We start from the raw sequence: 22,032 nt of genomic DNA on the forward strand, positions 1-22,032 counted from the left end.
TACAGCCACATAAGCTGTCTCCAAAAATATTTTTAAATTTGATAAAGTTTAATTTGTTTTTAAATAAATAAAATCCTCATCCGCTTTCTGTATACTATAAAGCATCAAGAAAAATTGAGTCTTTTCCAAAAAATTTCCAAACTTTCCTTTGCTAAAATAGCTTTCAGAGAAATTGTCTATATAACAAATACTTATCCTAAATATTTTCAAAGTCTGAATATGCAGTTAAGGATATTTTCACCAATGTATAGATAATGTTACCCATTTAACTGGCAGTGAAACAAGTTGACTTACATTCACCTCTGAGATGTGTGCTCTTTTTTATTCTAATGCTTCTTGGGTTTATGTTGTGGGTTGGCTAACTGATACAGAAACCTATAAATAATTTAATGCAAAACATGCATTCTTAGCTAGCCCAGGCAAAGCAGGAAAGGTGAAGTCTCACGACATGCATGCACAAGACCTCTGCTCAAAAAAAAAAATCTTCTCCATACCGGAAAGAAAACAGAGATGATGCGTTTTGTTGAGAATTTGGGAATAGCCAGTGAGTGGGATGTGATGAGAGGGTATGTTTCATAACCAGTTTTCATTATCTTGCGTTGGCCTATGAATCAGCATGCCATGCGTTCCTCTACTAATGATATCAATTACCACAAAGAGAAGCAAGAGCTCAGGAATAGACAGGTTCAAAACTGGGACTGAGATGAAGGTGCACGAATTGGTCTACGCTCCCAAGCCCAGGCCATGAACGTCTATTGGTTTCTATACCATACATATGTGATGAAAATCATGAGGTGATCAAAGGAGGGACTTCCAGAAATAAATTCCATTAAACTGAACATGGTCAATGCATTCATGATTCTGTGTTAGAGTCTCAAACATAAACCAGGTGAGTAACAGTGAAATGAAGATTGAAATTACTACCAGCTATAGAAGAAAAACCTGCTTCTCATTTTGATGTTCAAAGGGCAATGCTATAAAAGTTTATTTAAAAAAAAAATAAATGAAAGAAAAAGGAATGACAGCAGGGGTGTTACCATTATGTTGTCAAAGTCTTCCAGAAGGGAGACAGCAGAGTTACAGAAGTCCTACAGAAAGGGGACAGCAAGAAAACGGCAGACAATACAGATAAGATTTTTTAGCCTAATGATGTGGGTAGCCAAAATACATACGAAATATTTCATTTTAAAACAATGTTTCAGAGTCAAGACTTGAAAACCCAGACCCTACAGGCGTTTTATTAATTCATGTGCCAAATGACCTCACTACAGACTGGGACATTGATAAATAATATGGCAATATTCATAGAACAGAACAGCACAACGTGGAGGTTAAACAGTGACATAAAAGAAGCAGGGGAGATATCAGACACAGATACTTGCTTGCAACTACAGGATGATGGAACCCCTGTGTGAGAAACAGGGGGCCAGAGACCTTCTCAGCCCTACAGCCAGTGGGAGAGCTCAGGACATCTGGGTCACATTAAACAGATAAGACATTAAGTGAACAAGTCAGTAGGTCATATATTGTTGTAGGACATAATTAGATAGCTCCATCTCCAGTAAATGCAAGTGAAAATAGAGCATCAAACTAACCACACATTCAGTCAACCATGGTAGACAGCAAATATTTATAGCACCACCATTGTTTACACACTAACAGGAAAACTGTTAGCAACTGAATGCTTCAGGAAAATTGCAATTTCTCAGCTAAATGATCTCCTCTTCTAATCATTTCTATAATCAGATTCGAAGGGATATATTACTGAGGTGTCAAAAACTTCCCTCAGATGAATTCTTGAGGTAGACATGAAGCAAAAGATTTTCAACACTAATAGACAAAGTATTTCACTATATTATGGATTACAAAGTATTGGAGGAATTCTCCAAGCAAATAATATCTATTTTTACCATTTTAGGTATAGGTACATAATTCATTGCATCTGTACATTGGTCTTTAGACACAGCAGCCACCCTCATATTAGCGATTCATTTCCTTACCCCTCCACCCAAACTGCTGCCCTCTCTCATGAAAACAAGTTGTGTACACTATCTTCTAGCTCATATTTGCCTAATAATTACAGCATGTGAAATCAGCACCTTCCTAATCATTCAAACAAACAGAGATATTAAGTAATAAGCAAAGCACCCACTTCCCTGGACATGTTTTCTACCCAAGTTATAAAGTGATAAGGTTTAGGACATATTTACTAAGTGGTTACTCCTTCTAAGTTCATTTTTGTCATTGATACATATTATATGTAACTTACACCCTCTGAGCAAATGCATTAAAGATAATTATCAATATTCAAGATTTGTCTCATCAAGATTCTTTTGGCTACCTTTAACAAATAAGAATATAATTTGAAACATTCTCAATTTATATGATCAGGAAATTTACTAAAGTGAAAACTGGAATAGCCATTAAAGTTATTCAAGATGCCTAAACTCACAGTTAATCAACAAAATACAAATTAAAATGTGACAATACAACACCATCTTACCTGCTCTGACTGACAAAAATAAGGTCTGACAATATCAAGGGTCGGTGAGATCAAGAAGAAAGGAAAATGCTCATTTACTATTCTAAGAGGAATCAACACCACTTTGGAAATCAAATCCACAATTCCGCTTTTAGGTAAATACCTTAAAGCTTTCCATATGTGCAGAAGAAATGTACAGCAATGTTTACTGCAGCATTATTAACAGTAAAAAAAAAAAAAAAATTGGAAATAAATGACCATCAACAGGAGAATGAATATATGTTAATATTCATAATAGAATAGCATCCAACAGGACAAATGAATGAATAAAACTATGTGAAACAAAGTGTATATAATTTGAAAATTAGCCACAAAAAAGCTGCAAAACAATACAACACATGTGAGACCATTTATATACAGTTTCAAACCTTAAAGTAATACTGTATAATACTTATGTCAATGGCTGCAAAAATATGTAGTGAAAGTATAAAACATTCAAAAGAAAGAAAAACACTAAATTCATGGCAGTTGTTACCTCTTTGGAGGAAGGGAGGAAAATGAGAGGAGATCAAGGGGACTCATCCATATCTGTAATGTTTGACTTTTTAAAAATGATCTAGAGCAAATATGGTAGAACATTATTATTTATTAAAACTTGATAAGTACATTAGTGATTATTTTATTATTTTCTATTCTTGTCTGTATGTTTGAAATACACCACTAAAGATTGAGTGGGAGGGAGAACGAAAACAGATATTCCAAGGTGATACTACATCACTAAGGAAAGGGATCAATCACCAAAGAAAGGGCAGTTGCTCAACTTCAACGGACCGCATCAATCCAAGAGGCATGCTTTCAGGAAGTCATAGATTCACTCTTGCCAAGGAGCTAACAACTCTGGAAGGCTCTGACTCAGTCATCCTTCCTTCCTTAAATTACCTAATTCCTTCATGTGGATACACAAATGCTGAGACTTGCTCCATGGCTGATAGCTGATCTAACAAGTTACTACCTGTACTAGCTATCACTGGGCACATCACTTCTGTCCTCTGTCAGAAATCTTCCTCTTTCCTGTCATGAAAAGTCCTTATGATCATTATCTGTGGCCTATAACCAAGTGCTTTCTTCCAAATTCATCTCAGTCAATTCAAGGTAAACATATCTTTTGTCTATCTTTCTTTGGATTCTTAAAGTAAAGTGGCATCAATTATTATAAAGAACGACAAAATGATTCTGTATGTTGAAAGGGAGAAATCAGGATAAACCAACACCATAAATCAAGGCATAAAATAAAGTTCCTCTCCTGGGTCAAAACTTAAGGTTCCTTCAGAAAGTTTCTTCCCCAGATGATTGATATGGTGGGGGGTGGGGAAGGAAGTTCCTCTTGTCAGAAGAAAAATACTGAGTATATGACTGGAAAACAATTCAAGCAGCATTTTGCATTACCATAACCAACATTTTATGTTTTATGATAGTTCTAACATATGTGGAAAATAAAATATACATTTCATTTATGATACTTTTAACTGAGATTAGAATAATCCCCTGTGAAGTTTGTTTCACAGAATTTTTTGGTTTTTTTTTTTTTCTGGGAAAATTTTGTCAGCGTTTATTTCTTGAAATTAAAACTATCATATCCATTTTGAAGGTATTCTTGCTTTTCTCATTGAAAATGTTTCCAAGTTAACTGACAAAGATCCAATCTATACTTTTTTTTCCCTTTTTTTTTCTTTCAGCTTATCATGGGGGTACAAGGTGAAAACATACCACTCTAATAAACCAGAATAACTGTTGGGAAAACTAATCAACATTCCTTTTTAGTATCAGCTCTACTAGTGGCCACCGAACAAATGAGTATTAAACCAATCATATTAGGGACAATTAACGTAATTATGCAAGTAAAGCATCTGACATGCTTTTATTCTTTTTAAATGTTTAACATATTTAAGAAAATAAAGATTTTTATGATAGAAATTTCTTTTGAAATAAAAACATAAAAATTACACTAATAAAACAGTACCAATGAGTATGGCAGTTAACATGTTTTGAGCACTTACTGTGGTCCAGCCACTGCTCTAAGGGCTGCTACATGCATTAAGTCATTAACTTCATGACCACCCTACAAAGTGAGAATGGTATTGCAACGTCACCATTTTATAGATGAGGCTGAGGCACAGAGAAGTAGCGCAGCTACTACACTGAGTCCCATCTAAATAAGGGACACTGAGTAAAAAATGGAAATGGATCATTTTGTAGAGTAGTTCCCCCTTATCTGTGGTTTTGCCTCCCTCATAGTTCCAGGGACCTGTGGTCAACTGCAGTCCAAAAATAGGTACCTATGTATAACAAAAAAACATGGTATATATGTAGGGCTCAGCACTACCCATGATTTCAAACATCCACTGGGGGTCTTGGAATGTATCCCCTGAGGGTATCCCCTGAGGGTAAGTGAGGACCAGTGTACTTTCCTGGATGAAGACTATAACCAAGAAGAATGAAAACAGCTTTCCTTGCCAAAATCTTTATGCATGTCCATGTGCACTAGCATTGTAGGGAAAATACACCCAATCATAATAATCATTACATCAAATAATCTGATTAAAAATACTTAATCTCCACACAACTTAGCATCTGTTTCCTCAACAGTAAAACAATGTCTTAACATTTTCTGAAAAAAATATAAAACAGTCCATAACGGAAAATGCCATGACTGAATGAAGCTCACATACCATCTCTGCAGTAGAACTAGAGGGTAATTTTATAATGGCATTCTAGTTTTCTTTGTGTATCATCTAAGGCTAGATGGTTTCTACATATGTCAGCTTCTCTCCATTAGTTTGGAAGTGGATAAGGGGACTCTTGAAGGTCTCAGGTCTGTCTAGAATTCAGGAATTTATGCCTCCTCTCTCGCATCTTGGTTTTCGTAACAAACACATGAAAGGTCACTGCCGGGGTCAGTTTCTGGAAGCGCTCAGAGGAACAGCTATGAGATGAGTGTGAGGATAAAAATCAGATTGCTGAGGGTTAAGGCTACTAAGAAGCTCTACGCCTCTGGAAATAACTGCTCAAATCTTGCATTCATTTAATAAACATCTCATAGATTTCTACTGTGTGCTTAGTAGATGAAAAGATGATACAAAATATTATGAGAAAGACCCAATGCCTTACTAGTGGGTTACTGAACAACTGGCCTAGGAAGCACATACAAAGCCTGGGGAAACTAAATCAGGCTGTAAAAGCATCTGCCAAAATTCCAACATCAGTTTGGAAGATTAAGATAAATGGAAATTTTTGAGCATGTTTGTTACATTTAAGATAATGGACTTCTGGAATAAGAAAATTACTAGGATATGGGTATCTATTTACTTTTCTCTACCAGACGCCAAAAACTTAAAAAAAAAAAAAAAAAAGACATTACTAGTCCTTATGTAGCTACAGAAATTCAGACCATGTGGTGGTATTTAACCTCAGAAAACATTCCTGCAAAAATTATTAATAGAAATGTTTCTCTATCATTTCTTCTCATGAAATGATCTATACTTAATGGAAAAGCAACTAATTATACCCAGAATTATATATTAAAACAATTTATCAATATCACTTATACTTCATATAATTCTGCCTTTATTCTAGATTTTGAAGGACTATCATAAGGAGAATTTCTTTTTGCTGCAATACCATGTTTAACTAGATTCCAGGTATATTAAGAGTTCATTCCATATCTCTAGAATCACTAAAAGAAAAAAAAAGTAAAAAAAAAAAAAAAAGCTCATACATGATCTGTTAGGTGAGGGGAAAGGCGCTAACATTTCCTCAGAACCTCCTAAGTGCAGACACAAGTGATCCTCCTGCCTCAGCCTCCCAAGTAGCTGGGACTACAGACGCAGGCTACCACACCCGGCTAATTTTTTTCTACTGTTAGTAGAGATGGGGGTCTTCCTCTTGTTCAGGCTGATCTCGAACTCTTAACCTCAAGCAATCCTCCTGCCTCAGACTCCCAGAGTGCTAGGATTATAGGAATAAGCCACCACACCTGGCTGAGCTTTTACCATTTGGAGAAAGCATTTCTAACCTTAAAAGTTAAATATGCAAGGATATCTACGTATGTAGATTATTCTATTAAATTCCTTTTGAAAAATTTATTTTAGGTAAAACTGTTCTTATGTCTTGTATCAGGAACTGAACCTTTTGAGGACAGGCATATATACCTATATGGCCCAGGGGGCTTTTTCCCAGTGCAAAGCTGAATTTAGCAGTAACAGTTTGAAAGCGAGCTATAAGAAAAATTTTATCTTGTGGGGAAAAAAGGTAGATATGAAAAAATAAAAAGGCAAATTTTACTTCAGCTTTATTACTTTAAAAGGGAGCTGAATTCATCCTAGTGGGATGGTTTCTCAACTTCTAGTGAACTTTTTATTTATTTCGAAAAGAATTTGAAGCAATTATATGACTATTTTTGCTCATTCCCAAGAACAGCTAACATCCCAATGAAGTTTTAAATGGCTCCAAACTTATTTAAGCAAAAATTAATGATTTTTAATATTTGTATAAAATTCTTATCATTTATGTGCAAGTAGTAGCTTAGGCCCATCTTATCTGACACCCAGGAAGTGAAAGAAATCACTAAGGTCAGGGAGAAACAAGCATGTAGTAATTGTTGTTTGTATCCTCATGCAGTTCAACTAGTTTCTTCCCTCTTGTCCTTCTTAAAATTTAGGTAAAAAAGAACGATTTTTTAAGAATCAATGACTAAGCTCCCCACCTCCACCCACCAAAATCCTAAGAAGTCCAAATGCACAAGTGTCATAAGTTATACAATGGAGATATGTCTAAAAAGTTATCCAAAGAAAAAGGATATTTTTAAAAGCATTTAAATTTCTTGCTATTTTGAAAGTTTTGTGATTTTTCTTAGAGTAGGATGCACTTGTAGATTGGCTACTTCCATTTCAGGATCACAAGGGTGCCTAACTCTTAATTATCATTGTTCTGGGATCTAACATTTAAAGTGCTTAGAAATGTTTTGGCATGTTGTAAGTGCTCTATTGGTGTTGGCCATTATTATGAAAATAGTGCATGCCCATTTTAGAAAAGTTGGAAAATACAAAAAGAGTATTCAGAAACTAGAAAAAGAAATCCCAATCTTACCTCACTCAATATTTTAATGCATTTGTATAGATTCATAGGTTTCATGAGTCTATACTGTTTCGTACAACTTTCAGCGACGTTTTGAACATAATCACTACCTTCTAAAAGGAAAATTGGGTTACAGGACATAAAAGTAGAAATATAAATTAAGAATTAAATTTGATGTATACAGATACTGACTGTTGTTTGTAATTTATTCATTGTCTGCTATAGACCTTATTAAATATACACTAAAAACAAAGAGTAAAGGCAGGGCACTGTTAGAGAAAACCTAAGAAACATCAGGGCTTTACAGACACAACCTCAAAGTGACAAATCTAAAAATAACACATGAAAGTGGAGCTAAAAAGAGTACAGAATACAGAAGCAATTAAAATGGGGAATGAGCTTTCAGAGAAGGTGACCAAGAATAAAAGGCCTGCTTCTTCTAATTGACCAGAAAGTCATTAGCTCTTCTTTTAGTTTTGAGGCATACTTTTAATAAACCTAAGACATTTCAAGTTCTCATCTGATCAATGATAGCAGTAAGATACAATGGAGGAGACGTATTTATAAATGCGTATAAAAGAGCTACACCTGCACTCACACAAGTAGACAGGTATATGCACATGGGAAGAATATGCCACATACCCCCAAATTCATCCCTAGTTAGAGGACGTAATGAAATGCAGAGGACTCCATTGCTGGGTCTGGACAAACCTGTTGGAAAGGCCGAGTCTGGGCTTGCCTGAGAAGCCGCTGTTGCTGATGCTGCTGCAGAAGCTTCATCTGTATCAACTGCTGCTGGGACGTGATTGCATGAAGGGAGGGCGGCTGCATCATGGCGCCCGAGCGCCGCTGCAGCATGTTCGACAGAGCTTGTTTGGTATTAGTTGGGACAAAGGAGCCCGTAGGGTCCAACCTGGAGCCACCTATAAGAGCAACCAGAAGGAAGGGCTTTCTAAGTACATTAATGCAACCGGTCTTCCTTATTTTATTAAAACACACAAATTTCACCTTCTAAGTCTCACTTTATGAGCAAAACGGACAATAGTGTACTGTCCCATCCATTGCAAATGTTAAAGATTTGTTAAGACTTGCATGATTTCTAAAAGATGAGGAGGGTGATGTAGGAGTGAATTAGAATATTTTAACTTGACTTCATGGAGGTCACACTTTAGTTGATAAACTGAAATGCATGAAATACAGAGTTGCTGGCATAATTTCAGAATTATGTGGGTTTTAAATCACGGAAGACCCTCAGGAATATATTACTTGTATAAAACATTGCCTTTGTGGTGTATTTTACCAAGTATCCTAAGCCAGGCATAGAAACTGTTTTGTAATTTTAAACAAATCTGAAGCTCATGTTAAGCTTCTTTACCATGGCAAAATGAAAATGCCTGTTGTGTGTTAGGCATGAAAATACTGTACAAATACTTAAGATGCTTGGAAACTTTAATTACCATTGATTCTAAAGACAAAACACATCTTTTACTGAAGGCTAAAAATCAAATAAGCAAGAACCAATTATATTTGTACCTAAGAAACCAAAGGAAATCCTTAACATATTTACATACATAATTTGTCATATGGCTTTAAGAGTTAGCAAAAATTTTTCAACATTTGCTGGTTTCACAAGTAAATGCCAATCCTTCATTCACCACAAATAGTCTTTGATGTATATAAAGGAAAAATCCTCTACATAAATACCCCACAAAAGATGTTTTATCTTTTCTGAAAAGCAAGTGGTATGGTAGAAACAAACATCTTTACGCTGTTCACTCAAAAAACCCACATTCTTTTAAAGACTCAGTACCTCAGTCAACAATATGATCCAGTGGCATTTGAGGAACATTTAGAATTTGAGTAACATACGGGAGGGTAACTATTGTTGAAGCAAGAATTGGAACTATATTAATACATAAAACCTTAATAGACTCATTTATAGAAAAGGGAAATTCTTTTTTTTTTTTTTTTTTTTTTTTTTTTGAGACAGAGTCTCACTCTGGTGCCCGGGCTAGAGTGCCATGGCATCAGCCTCGCTCACAGCAACCTCAAACTCCTGGGCTCAAGCGATCCTCCTGCCTCAGCCTCCCGAGTAGCTGGGACTACAGGCATGCGCCACCATGCCCGGCTAATTTTTTCTGTATATATTTTTAGTTGTCCATATAATTTCTTTCTATTTTTAGTAGAGACGGGGTCTCGCTCTTGCTCAGGCTGGTCTCGAACTCCTGAGCTCAAATGATCCACCCGCCTCGGCCTCCCAGAGTGCTAGGATTACAGGCGTGAGCCACCGCGCCCGGCCGGAAATTCTTTTTAAAGATTAAACTATAGTCTACTTTTTAAAAAAATTTCCTAACTCTTCTATAATCTTATACCTATGAGCACCTAAAGAAATAAAATATTATAAATGTGGCTGGACCCTACCTAATTACTTTCCTCACTTTCTCTTACCAAATGCTATTCTGAATTTGGTGTTTATTATTCTCACATATTTCCTCATAACTTCATCATACTGGTGTGTATATATGAGAAAGAGATTGGTAAGACAGGTATGTGTATGTCTGTGGTGGGGGGGATTGTTTTGCATTTAAACTGTATATGAATGGAATCACACTGCACATACTCTTCCACAACTTTATAAGACTAATTTTGAATGAAAATCTATTAATTCATTCATATAAAATTCTCACAATTATTAAAAAAATTTTCCTTACATGTCATCTAACACCTAAAATTCCTAAACTTATAAACACCTTTTTATAGTACTCTAGAGGAAGAGGGCTCATTTTTACATAGTCGTTAGCCTTCAATTCATGAATAGTCTGTGTTTCAATATCAAGGAAGAAACTTCAATATCTACAAAGTTTTAAATGGCTAAAAATTCACATGGATCTTGGAACTAAAAACAGAAAGTCAAAAAAGAGGACAACTGTGTTATTTTCCACATGTATTATTAAGTCCAGTTTGCTCTTTGTAGTCTACATTAATTCACTCAACAATCTATTTTTAAGAGCCTACTATAAGCCAGATGCTGCTGTAAGTTCTGCGGATAATGTAGTGAACATAGCAGAAAAAATATCTGTCTTCACAGAGTTTACATTCTGGGGCATGAAGATAATAAGCCAGTAAGAGAGTAAGGTAAAAGCCAAGTGCTGATACTATGGAGGAACAGAAAAAAGGGCAGGGAAACAGAGAGTACAGGGAAGGGGTGTGGTTGACAATTTAAAATGGAGCTATGAGTGGAGGCCTCACTGGGCAAGTGATCTCTGAGCAAACTCAATGGAGGCAGGCAGTAAACCACATAGACCTCTCAGAGAGACCACTGCAGGCAAAGGGACTAGTAGGTGCAAATGCCCTGAGGTGGGAATATGTTAAGATCATTTACTGAACATGTCTGCTGTGTCAGGCTATCTTCTAAGGGCTATACATGTTTTTTTAATTTACTTTAAATTTTACAAATATATGTGTGTATATGTAACAAAAACTTTATTTCACCCTTTAAAAAAACAAATAAGCATCTTATCCATTGTGTTCATTGCAATATCCCAGCACCCAAAACAGGGTCCAGTATATTATGAAGCTAAATACATTTTGTTGAATGAATAACAAAATCCCCTATCCTATGAGGGTAGATATTAGCACATCCATTTTACAGATGACCAGAATGAAGCACAGGGAAGTTAAGACTTGGACAAGATTACATATCAAGAGAGTAGAAAAGCCAGATTTAAACCTAAAACTCTAACTCTCAGCCCAGTTCTTTTAACCACTAATTTAGAGGACAAAAATATGTATTTTCCTCTGCTATAAGCCAAGAATCAAACATTTTCTTCCCTAGGCCTCAAAATGTCATACTCAATTTACAATAAAAATCACAATATAACACGGAATATGAAAAATAATTATTGGTTAAAATGGCAAATCCTACCTAACACAATGCAGACTGAAATTTCAAATAATTTAGATATGCTAAAATATGCAATTTTTCATATAGAAAGTTGAATTCATTTCTAATTAAGAGATGTTTTATTTAGAAAATCTTCATTTGAGATGTGCAATCTATTAATACTTGGGCTTGAACCAAAGCAATACTAAAATCAGGAACATTTACTATGGTAGCTTTCCTTGTTAATACCTAAATCATCTTGCTGAACCAGGTTTCTAAGCTGCTTCATGATATAAACAATTTAAAATTCACAACATAAGAAAATAAAAGACACTGCAATACTAATATTTTAAAACACAAATAAGAATTATATCTGATAAAAATATACACAAATTTCACAACATAAAACCTTTACCAACTTTACATCTTCAAGCTTAGATGTTAATCACTGCACTGGCTCATTTCTCTCTAACACTGGATAAAAATTCCAAAATCAGTGTATACACCTGCAATTTTACCCTTATTTTAGAAAAAGAAAAACAAAAACATTTTGAGTGGTGAGAATGTCAACTAAGTACTCAGTTCTTGAAATTTCCAAGTTTTGTGGAGGTTTCAGGTTAAAAGCAAAGAGAACCTCAAGCTGTTCCCTTGGGGAGTGATCTAACCCCTTAAATCATCTAACTGCTCTCTTGTCACATACCTGGAGTGAGAGACTGGTTCTGCAGGAAAAAGCTGGGCTGCTGGGGCTGGCCCACGAGGTTGTAACCCCACAATGTGGACTGTGGATGGTGCATCATTTGGGAGGAGATGGGCGAGTAATTAGGAGGCACTCGGTATATGTTGCTCTGTGGATATTCCTTTAACATAAAGTTAAAAAAAAATTACCCACACAACACACCACACATCTAATTAATACAAATTCTTCCTGTTCAGTTATTTGAGATACCTCCTATCCCAGTGTACAAGGCTGATTTTATTAAGGGGAAGACGGAAGGCAACAGTGTCAATATATTCCCTGCAAAACATTCGTTCAAGTTAAACTTTTCCTTGATTTAAAAACTACTAGGCTTGCAGTGGGCAGAGACAGAAAAGGATCTCTTCTGAAAGCCATTTTTAAAATACTAAAAGTACATTCAGAATACCAATATTGAACAACACCCTCAGCTGAAAGAGCACCACCTTTAGTTGCTAAGTCTCCTGATCATTTTATCTTAGGCGGCCTTCCTAATACCCTCGGTCTGGAGGAGAATTATGCCAGAAAGGCCCACAATGCTTCAGAATCATTCCCTGGTCTGGGCTAGGTGGTATCTCACTTGCAATTTTCAAGACAGCTCTCTAAAGAAGACAGCCCCTCACCCTGTGCATCCTCCCTATAGCAGCTGCAAAGTGGCTAAAGAGCATATCTGAATGTCTCAATTCCCTCACCTTCCCTCCTTCTCTAGCCCCAGAGGGTGAAGGAGAAAGGAAATCTCAGTTCCCTGCAACTTTACCAATGAATATATCCCACTGGAAAGAGGCAGCTCCAGAAGCAGTACAGGAAGAGGGGATCCTCTGGGGAATGAGAAAGATTTCAGGGCTTTTACATCTGAAAAGAACAAAACCCTTCCCTGTGGAGTGATGGGCTAGGACACCCTAGGTTTTAGGAGTGTCAGTCTGGACCACATTGAACATCTCTTCAAGATAAAGAAATACTAGCAGGAAGACTGAATGAAGAGAGGACACTGACGTTCAAGGGGCATCCAAACATGATGGCGGTCATTTCTAGAATAATGTTAATCACCAAGCTACCAGCTAGCAAAAGATATGTTTTGGTCCTAATATAGGTGAGCAGTAACAATTACTCATTAACATCTGAACTACACTGTGAATATTTCTTCCGCTGTGCAGCAAGAACACTCTTGAACTTTATAGAAAAATGTCTCAGATTCTGTCTCAAGTATTTTCCTGGTGAATTTAGATGAAAAGACACTTCAAGCATTACTTCTCAAGTTTTATAAAATTATTTCTAAATTACCATCAAGTAGATTTCTGTTGTTTTAAAGAAAACATTGTTACAGGTAGGGAATACTAATAGAGAAGCAAAGAGTACAAATTAGGTTTATTTTATCTTTTATAAAGTCTGAAAATATGGTAAAGAAGTAGAACATAGAGAAGGGAAAGATGGGATGGTAAAATATGAAATCTAAGGAACATCCTATTGGATATGTCAGATGTAACTTTTAAAGGGAAAAACAAAGAGCTTTTTATGTTAACGTACTACAGGTATCAGCCACTCAAAATACAATAAATAATTTAGACATACTAAAAACATGCGAGAGGATTTTATAATTCAAAAAAATTAAATTTTCAAACCTGAGAAAATTATCAGGTACTAAAATGTTAACTAAATGTTATTCACTGTAAAAGACTAAAATGAAACAAAGTTATTAAAACAGAGGAAGAAAAAAATCAAAGGCTTTAAAACTGTCATGAGAAGATATTGTGCGTGCCATTCAGTTAATTGCTACAGAACCTGTCAGGACACCTGTCACAACAAAGCTTACACCGCTCTTAGTAATGTTTCTGGGGACATAATTTGGGCACTGGTAAATCTCATCCTAAATGCTACTGAGCCAAGGTTCTCTTCACTTCCCCTACTTACATCAACTCTTGAGCTTGACTTCGTCTTCCGCTTCCTTCCCTTTGTTTTCTTCTCTTCATCTGTTGCGGTTTTTCCCTGATCTGACAGCTCGGCTGATTTCCTTTCTGGTTCCTGAGAGACTGGAGATGTAGGCTCTTCCTCTTCCTCCTCGGGAGGCAGGGGCAGTGGCTCGAGGTAGTAACTTCGGGGTTTGGGCATGGGGTGTGTGTGATACAAAAGGAGGTGATGCTGCTCCTCATACTTGATCACTTTCCGGTCCACTCGGACAGTCCCGAACCAGGCCCAGGACAGAGGAGCTGGGTTCTTCTGACCCTCAAACAAGTCCCATGGGGACACCTTCTGCTTCGTAGAGACCTGGAGGCCCTGTGGTAAAATGATGCTCTATGACAACACATTCAGATGGTTTCTTGATTCACAGGCCAGGCTTGCTTAGGGCATAGATTGAGAAGATTCTGGCTGGTACGGGTCCTAGAGAACCCCAGCACACAGCAGACAGAGTTACTCACCCAGAGCCCTGGAGAGCAGCAGCTAGAATTCAGACCTTTAAACTCATTTCTACAGTTGTTTATACCACACGATGCTCTGCTTTGGCAACACAAGGTGCTCCAGTATATTTTACTATAAATGTATTTTTCACTTAGTTTTAGACAAAACCAAAACATCTGAAGTACGCTGAAAAGTTGATCTCACCACACTAAATTATCATCAGCTATAAACCTCTGGAACCTTTCTATTAAGATAATATCAAATTTAAGAGTCAAGTTACAGTCAGCTTCTCCTTAGGTTCATATTAACATGAATCCAAACCTGTATGAACTTGGTTTAATATTGGACTTTTCATGTATTTAATAAGTCAATCTCTGAATAAAATAATATTATTGTAGAATTAAATTGTAGCAGCAGGTACAAATAAAATCTTTCAACTCAAGCTCATATTTACTGACTCTAGAAGAAAAACCATTATCCTGTTTCTGCAAAGAAAGGGTTTTTATTTTTAATATTAACTGGTGATGTCTCCTGGTACTTTTCCTAGCATACCAATTTGAAAATATTTTTCCTCAGAGTGGTTCCCCAAATAACTACTCAGTTATTCCTTAAGATGTGAGCATTCCTATCCTTATCTACACTGCTCTTTCATGAATGGCTTCATCCAAAACCAAAGTTACACTGCCACCTGTAAATTGATTGTTTCCTAGTATTTGTCTTGAGACAAGAACTCTTTCCTGGGTGCCAAGACCACATATCCAAATGGATTCTAGACATCTTACCACTAGGGAGCCCACCGACACTACAAATTCAACTGGACCATGACTCTAGCTATTTCCCTTTCCACAACCACACCGGTATTAGGTCCTCAGGCTACTCTAAATTACTGCAGAATTGCATTTCCCCTATAAGCCATATTCTTTCATATCTTTACATAAACTCTTCCCTTTGTCTGTGCCACACGTTTCCCTAGCTCCCCGCTAACTTTTAGTCCTTCAAAACAACTCATGTGTCCATTTTTCTGGGGACTCTGCTCTACTTCCCCCTTGTCTAAGTTTGATGGCTCTTCCTCAGCATCCTCTAGTACTCTCTGTACCATGACACACAAATCTCATTACACTGTGATTGTCCATCTACTTCCCCTTGAGGGCAGGAGTTCCTTCTTTCATCTTGGTGACTGTGGAATTCCTGTGGTTCCTCAACAATCATTGAAAGAACAAATGACCACTCTTCTCATATTTTAGAGAACCTTCATTAACATTATATCATATATAAAACAAGTGTCTATTAAATATTGTTTGGTAAGAATACAGAGTATCATAATATTTAAAATAATTTTACTAGAAATCAATAAACATTTTCTTATCTAAACATACTCTGCTTCTAAATCTGAAGTAAAATCACAACTAGTCTTTGCTATTTTTTTTTTACACTAAGCTTTTACTTAGTTTTCCCTTAGAGGATTTCAGAAATTTACTTAAATTCAGATAAACATTTTAAATGAAGATCTTCAAAGATATGAATCATTTATATGATAATGTCAATGCCAATTGCACTTTTATACATCCTGTAGGAAGATAAGAAAAAGTATTTGGCTTTAGATGTATTTATATACCAGAGAAAACATTTACTCTTGCCTGTTTTTTATCTATAGAGTCAAATCCAGCAATTTTGTTTCCCTTTGTGTCGATCAAGGAACCCATAGGTTCACAAGTGATGACATCACATGTCTGTTTCGGCAAAGGTAGCAACTGTCGAACTTTGTCAATACTTTCTGATCGCTTGTCTCCTAGCTCTTTCTAAACAAAGAGAAAGAGAGACAGAGAAAGTGGTACAGAAATTACAATGAAGGCAAAAGTTAACAAGAAGGAAGTTCATGTATCAAACATTTCCTTTTTTTTAAGCTAGCATGTTCTGTAACCCTGAACATGGTCTATGAGGCAGCTCTAAACTAAAGTAGTAAGTGTTTCATTTCTTCTATTTAAGTAGAAAATAGAACACATACAAAGGCACCCTTGTTACACAACAAGCATCATAGTGCTGAAATGACAAAAATCCAGGGTAGCATTTGCTATCAGAAGGAAGGAGCTGCAAGACGGAACGCTTTCTCGTATCCAGGGTCAGATCACAAGGTGACCGTCAACTATTTTATTGGTAAGGTCATCAGATTTATTGATTTTCATTTTCATGTTGTTTTTTTTACAGTTTCCTTTGAAGATTGTGTTAGTGGTTAGTCAAAAGAATCAGACTTACAAATATCAATGCAGATGGTTATTTTTCAACTACATGTGCCAGTCCACACATAGATTTATTCTAAATTTAATGTTAGTATTTTGGTTATATATTTGATGATGGATTTCTAGAATTCCTTAAAAAAATTAAACATGTTTTGTAAATATAATATTTTTAAAGAAAAATTAAGGTTACATGCTTTTAGCTTTTGGGTACTGGCAAGCTGTGATGAAACAAATACCAAAATAATCACATTAAGTTGAATACAATAAATAACATTATATTTATTCATTATATTTAATGAGTATTAATTAAAATGCACTAGATAACAAATCCATAAACAACGTGGGCTCATAACAGAGGCTGATCACAAACTTACTTTCAGTTTCTTTACTAAATTCATGTATGCACGTTTGTTCTCTTCAGATCCCCCTGGGGACGCATTTGATAGGTCAGAGGCTAATGTTCCATTGATTAAAACACCCAGCATGTCAAGAACAGTTGTGAATAATTCACTAAGAGAGAAAAGAAAATAAATATTTTCATGTTAAAGGGAAATCAAGATATACTTAATTAACTGAGCATTTTTATTCATGGCACAGAATTTTTAATGGTATCTAAGCAAGAAAGATGTGGCAGAATCTTCTAGCTGTATATCAAAAGTTATACCATGCAAGCATGTAGCAAAATAAATGTGAAATGATGAAAACATACTTGTTCGTATGCATGTCAACGGTCCCTGAAGTAATTATCTGCAGGAGTAGGAGGGCCCAGTCTGTCGTCCATTGGGTGCTCCTCTGCACCGTGTCAAACATTCCTCCTACCTGGCATACAAAATACAATGAAAAATTTGTATTCTGTGCAGGAGAAAATACCATCCCTGTTACTTTATCTGGCCAAATTCTGATTAGTTAAAAAAAAAAAAAATATGATCAAATTTATGGAGTATTCTATCTTCTCTCTCATTCAGCTATATATTTATTACTCTTTTTAGTTCCTTCAGCACAGTTCAGTCATCCAAAAATTAAAAAAAGAGGAATGAATGAGTAACTGAGTGTGGGCACCAATATAATTCTCTTTTGTTCCTAGTATTTTGTGATATCTAGTTTTATGATCCAACTATAGCTGAATTAAATACAAAGAGTATCTAAGAAGCCATGTAGTCTGATTATCTACAACTTTGCGCTTGTCGTTAATCACTATTGAATCTGAGCTTGCTATCATATTATCACATGGAAATATCCACTAACACAGAAGTAATGGTGAGTAAAAGGCTTGGCCCGCAGGCCTACCAGTTCATGTGGGGGGAATTAGGTCAAAAATAATTATCAAAACATAAGCAAGCCATCTACTCTGGGGAGAGGAGCCTTCATTTGGGCTTGCCCAGTGGGAAAAGAAATTCAAAGGAATGTGGAATGCATGTGAGAAATTTTAAATTTCTGTAAAAAAAATCCCTGTGAGAGTTGTCTTTATGATCAATTTGATGGAAAGTTTGACAAGATATTGAGTTAAAGGACTTTTTTACAGTATTTAAATGAGTATAGTAGAAGCTAACATCTCAAAATAGTCATCCTTTCAGACCTACTCTTAGTACAAACAGAAGAGAAAGAGAGATTCACAGGGGCGGAGGGTGAAGAAGGCAAATCAATACTTAAAATATCCACTAATGTCTAGAAGTCTAACCAGACAGGAAGGAAAGCAGCAAGGAAAACAAAGCTTGAGAGAGAGGGAAGTAAAGAGAACAAACAGTGGAAGGCCTCACCTCAGAATGCAAACTTTGCCCATAGGAGAAGTGAAAAGCTGGAGTTATTTTCACATATAGATATGTTTAATAGAGGGAAAATACGAGAAATGTCTCTTACCAAATTTAGGCGGAGTTGCAATGCTTCATGCATCATCTGCCGTGCTTTTATGTCATCTTGGTATCGTTCTTCTCTCCAGTTACTTAAAATCTAAGATCAGGAAAAAAAAAAAAAAAGGGAGGAAAACAATCCCACCTTTTTCCCCTGTTCAGATAGAATTTTTCTCACATTTAAAGGTAAATTGAGGCCGGGCGCGGTGGCTCACGCCTGTAATCCTAGCACTCTGGGAGGCCGAGGTGGGCGGATCATTTGAGCTCAGGAGTTCGAGACCAGCCTGAGCAAGAGTGAGACCCCATCTCTACTAAAAATAGAAAGAAATTATATGGACAGCTAAAAATATATATAGAAAAAATTAGCCGGGCATGGTGGCGCATGCCTGTAGTCCCAGCTACTCGGGAGGCTGAGACAGGAGGATCGCTTGAGCTCAGGAGTTTGAGGTTGCTGTGAGCTAGACTGACGCCACGGCACTCACTCTAGCCTGGGCAACAGAGTGAGACTCTGTCTCAAAAAAAAAAAAAAAAAAGAAAAAGAAAAAAATAAATAAATAAATAAAGGTAAATTAAGCTCTTTATTGATAGCCAACAATAACTTCTTAGCTTTAACAAATTAACAAAGCTAAATAAAATTTTAGTTTTCCTTCTCTTTCTCCATGCAGAAGAAATTAGGCTATTTATTTCTTTGTTCATTTGTCTTTCTAAATGGAAGAAGAAAGTCTTATCTAATCATATATCCTGTTACTAAGTCTGGGAAAATGCTTTAGAGGCTATCAAATTAAGCATTAATAAATGTTTTTTAAATATATTATTTCATTGGCCTTATGAAGATAAATATTGAAGAGACAAAATTATATTTTGCCTCAGTCCTGTGTTAAATTTCTATGGACATGCAGGGAACTCTAGCAAAGGTACTATTTTGATGTTTTATGAAAGAAGAGGTTTGCTATCTTATTGACATGTCTTCCTTGATAGTGTATGGTATTTTATCACAACTAATCTAGTGCACTAGATAGTGCACTAGAAAAAAAAAAAAAGATAGTGTATGGTATTTTGAAAAATATGGCATCTTAGACATCAGACAAATATCGTTCCAATTTATAAAGTGGGCTGCTTCCTCATTTCCTCACTGACTCAAACTAATGCTAGAGAAGGAAAAGTTTGCTTAGGAAAAGAAGCCACAAATGGGCAATACTCCAGAATCAGGTGACACGAGCCAAAAAAAAAAAAAAAAACCCAAACAAACAAAAACAAAAACCAAAATGAAGAAAATAATAAAACAACAACAAAAAAACCCTATAATGCTTTGGAACAAGGTAGTTAGTAAGAATCATCTTAAAAGAGTTGAAATGAGTCACATGCAGAAGTAACCCAACCTGACAGATGACCTATAAATATACTGCATGTTGAGAAGAGAGCACTTCCCAAATCAAAAGATGTGCACCTCTCCCAAGGCTGAATTAAGGGTACAAGGCAGGTCACAAAACCCATAAGCTCTCATGGAGCTCACATAACAAAAGTGGGGCAAATAAAAATAAGTGTAACAAGTGGCATGAAGCAGGACAAGGGGACAAAGAATGACTGTGGTCATATTTTGAGAGGGCCACCATGGCCTTCCTAAGGAGGTAACGTCTGAACAGAGACCTGAATGACGGGAGGCTATGCTAATATCTGGGAGGGGATCCTTCCAGCTAAAGGAAGAGAAGATGCACAGGCACTGAAATGAGAACTTGCTCGGTAAGTTCAAGGAACAGTAACATGGTCAATGCCACAAGAGTGGAGCAAACAAGGCCATGACTGGTAGGAGACAAGGTGGAACAGAGAGCAAGTGTCAAATCATGTTGGGCTTAATTTTTAGTCTAGGTGTAATAAGAAACACTGAAGCACTTTGGACACCAGAGTAACATGTGACTTACATTTAAAAAGGATCACTATGGCTGCCACATACAGCAGCAATCTCCCATATCCAAAAGGCAAGAGATGGTGAAGAGAACCAAATACAATTAAGTTTTTTTTGTCCATGTCCATCCAGCACCATTCAAGGGAAACGTACAGTAACGTCCGTAGCACCACAAGGAGGAGATAATTAGGCTCTGCATCTGAATAAAGTATCTCACAAAACCTATATATCCACTTTGCTTGATTCCATGCTCCCCAATTTCTAATGTGGTTACTCAATTTCCTTGCAGTATATAGATGATGCAAGTGCCCCAAACAGTGACCAGGAAAATTGTGGTTGGTGAAAGGCAATGTCCAGATTCTTTTATAAATGAAACCAAATGCCCTCTGACTTATTTTTTGTTCACTTAGTTGGCATCAGTAACATTGAGTTTCCGAACCTACAGAGCTCAAGCTGAGACCATGCCTGATACGTGGAATCCCAGCTTAAGGAGCTGGACAAGGGTTCCTCTGTCTCACTGCCATGCCTACTGCAACACAGACTGCTCCAGGTCCTCTCCTATAGGATGGAGTTAAGAGAGGAGCAGACACTTCAAAGTTATAGGCAACATACAAAACTTTGCTTTTATAGTCTGTACACATTTATCACATACATAATTAATATTGTAAAATTAATAATCTTCCGGTGTCTAGGTAGGACAACAGGGCATGGATTGTTTTTCCCAGCATCTAATGAAAGCATGCTGTGCTCTTATTAGTTTAATCTCAGTATTTGAAAGGAAAATAAATGAATGCCATTACAGAGATATTTGCCTGACTTAATATTATACTATACTTTACCTGGTTAACTTGATTCTGGAGAGATGTTAGGAGGCCTTCCCGTTGCTCATCTTGTCCCTTAAGGCAGGTAAGTACCAGTGAGAGGAAAGGTTGTTGACTCAAAAGAGACATACTACAAAGTAATAACAGCAGATCTGGTTAGAAAGAATGGATTACTTCCTGTTGCAACAGTCATTTCTTTCCCTTCGGTTCTTTGCTCTCATTTATTTTACTATTAGATAAAAAAGAGAGGGGTGGTAAACAGCCAAACACTATTGAAAAGTTAAATCATGCCTGTACTTACAAGATGACAAGCCACTGTATTGCTTCTAAATAACTTAATATGTTCTATTGCCCTCGAGGGCATTCCCAAACTAGCATAGATCCATACTGCACGTGAGCGTGTCGGGGGAGTGAGGGAAGAAGATAATGAATTTGTGTTTTACATAAATAAGCAGAATTTACAAATATATACCATAAAGAATATCACTTGATACATAGCATAAAATGAAAAATTTTTAAAACTCTCCTACAAAACTCTCATTTTAGAGTGAGGAAACAGGCCTGTATATGTGTAGTGCTTATTTTTGGTTTTTGGTCTT

The 22,032-nt window shown here is 36.4% G+C and overlaps 1 protein-coding gene across 1 annotated transcript in view; it reads right to left on the bottom strand.

Moving 5' to 3' along the window:
* Nucleotides 1–22,032, bottom strand: part of MED12L (mediator complex subunit 12L) — a 311,879-nt gene that overhangs the window by 26,541 nt on the left and 263,306 nt on the right. Inside the window, exons 31-38 of the mRNA XM_069472005.1 lie at nucleotides 21,452–21,563; nucleotides 18,720–18,809; nucleotides 17,572–17,681; nucleotides 17,237–17,372; nucleotides 16,263–16,424; nucleotides 14,140–14,502; nucleotides 12,199–12,355; nucleotides 8,327–8,538 (exon numbers count right to left, since the gene is read on the bottom strand). Coding sequence (XP_069328106.1) covers nucleotides 8,327–8,538; nucleotides 12,199–12,355; nucleotides 14,140–14,502; nucleotides 16,263–16,424; nucleotides 17,237–17,372; nucleotides 17,572–17,681; nucleotides 18,720–18,809; nucleotides 21,452–21,563 — 1,342 coding nt within the window. The remainder of the gene's footprint in view (nucleotides 1–8,326; nucleotides 8,539–12,198; nucleotides 12,356–14,139; nucleotides 14,503–16,262; nucleotides 16,425–17,236; nucleotides 17,373–17,571; nucleotides 17,682–18,719; nucleotides 18,810–21,451; nucleotides 21,564–22,032) is intronic.

This window comes from Eulemur rufifrons, chromosome 7 (genome assembly GCF_041146395.1).
Source record: "Eulemur rufifrons isolate Redbay chromosome 7, OSU_ERuf_1, whole genome shotgun sequence".
Lineage (NCBI taxonomy): Eukaryota > Metazoa > Chordata > Mammalia > Primates > Lemuridae > Eulemur > Eulemur rufifrons.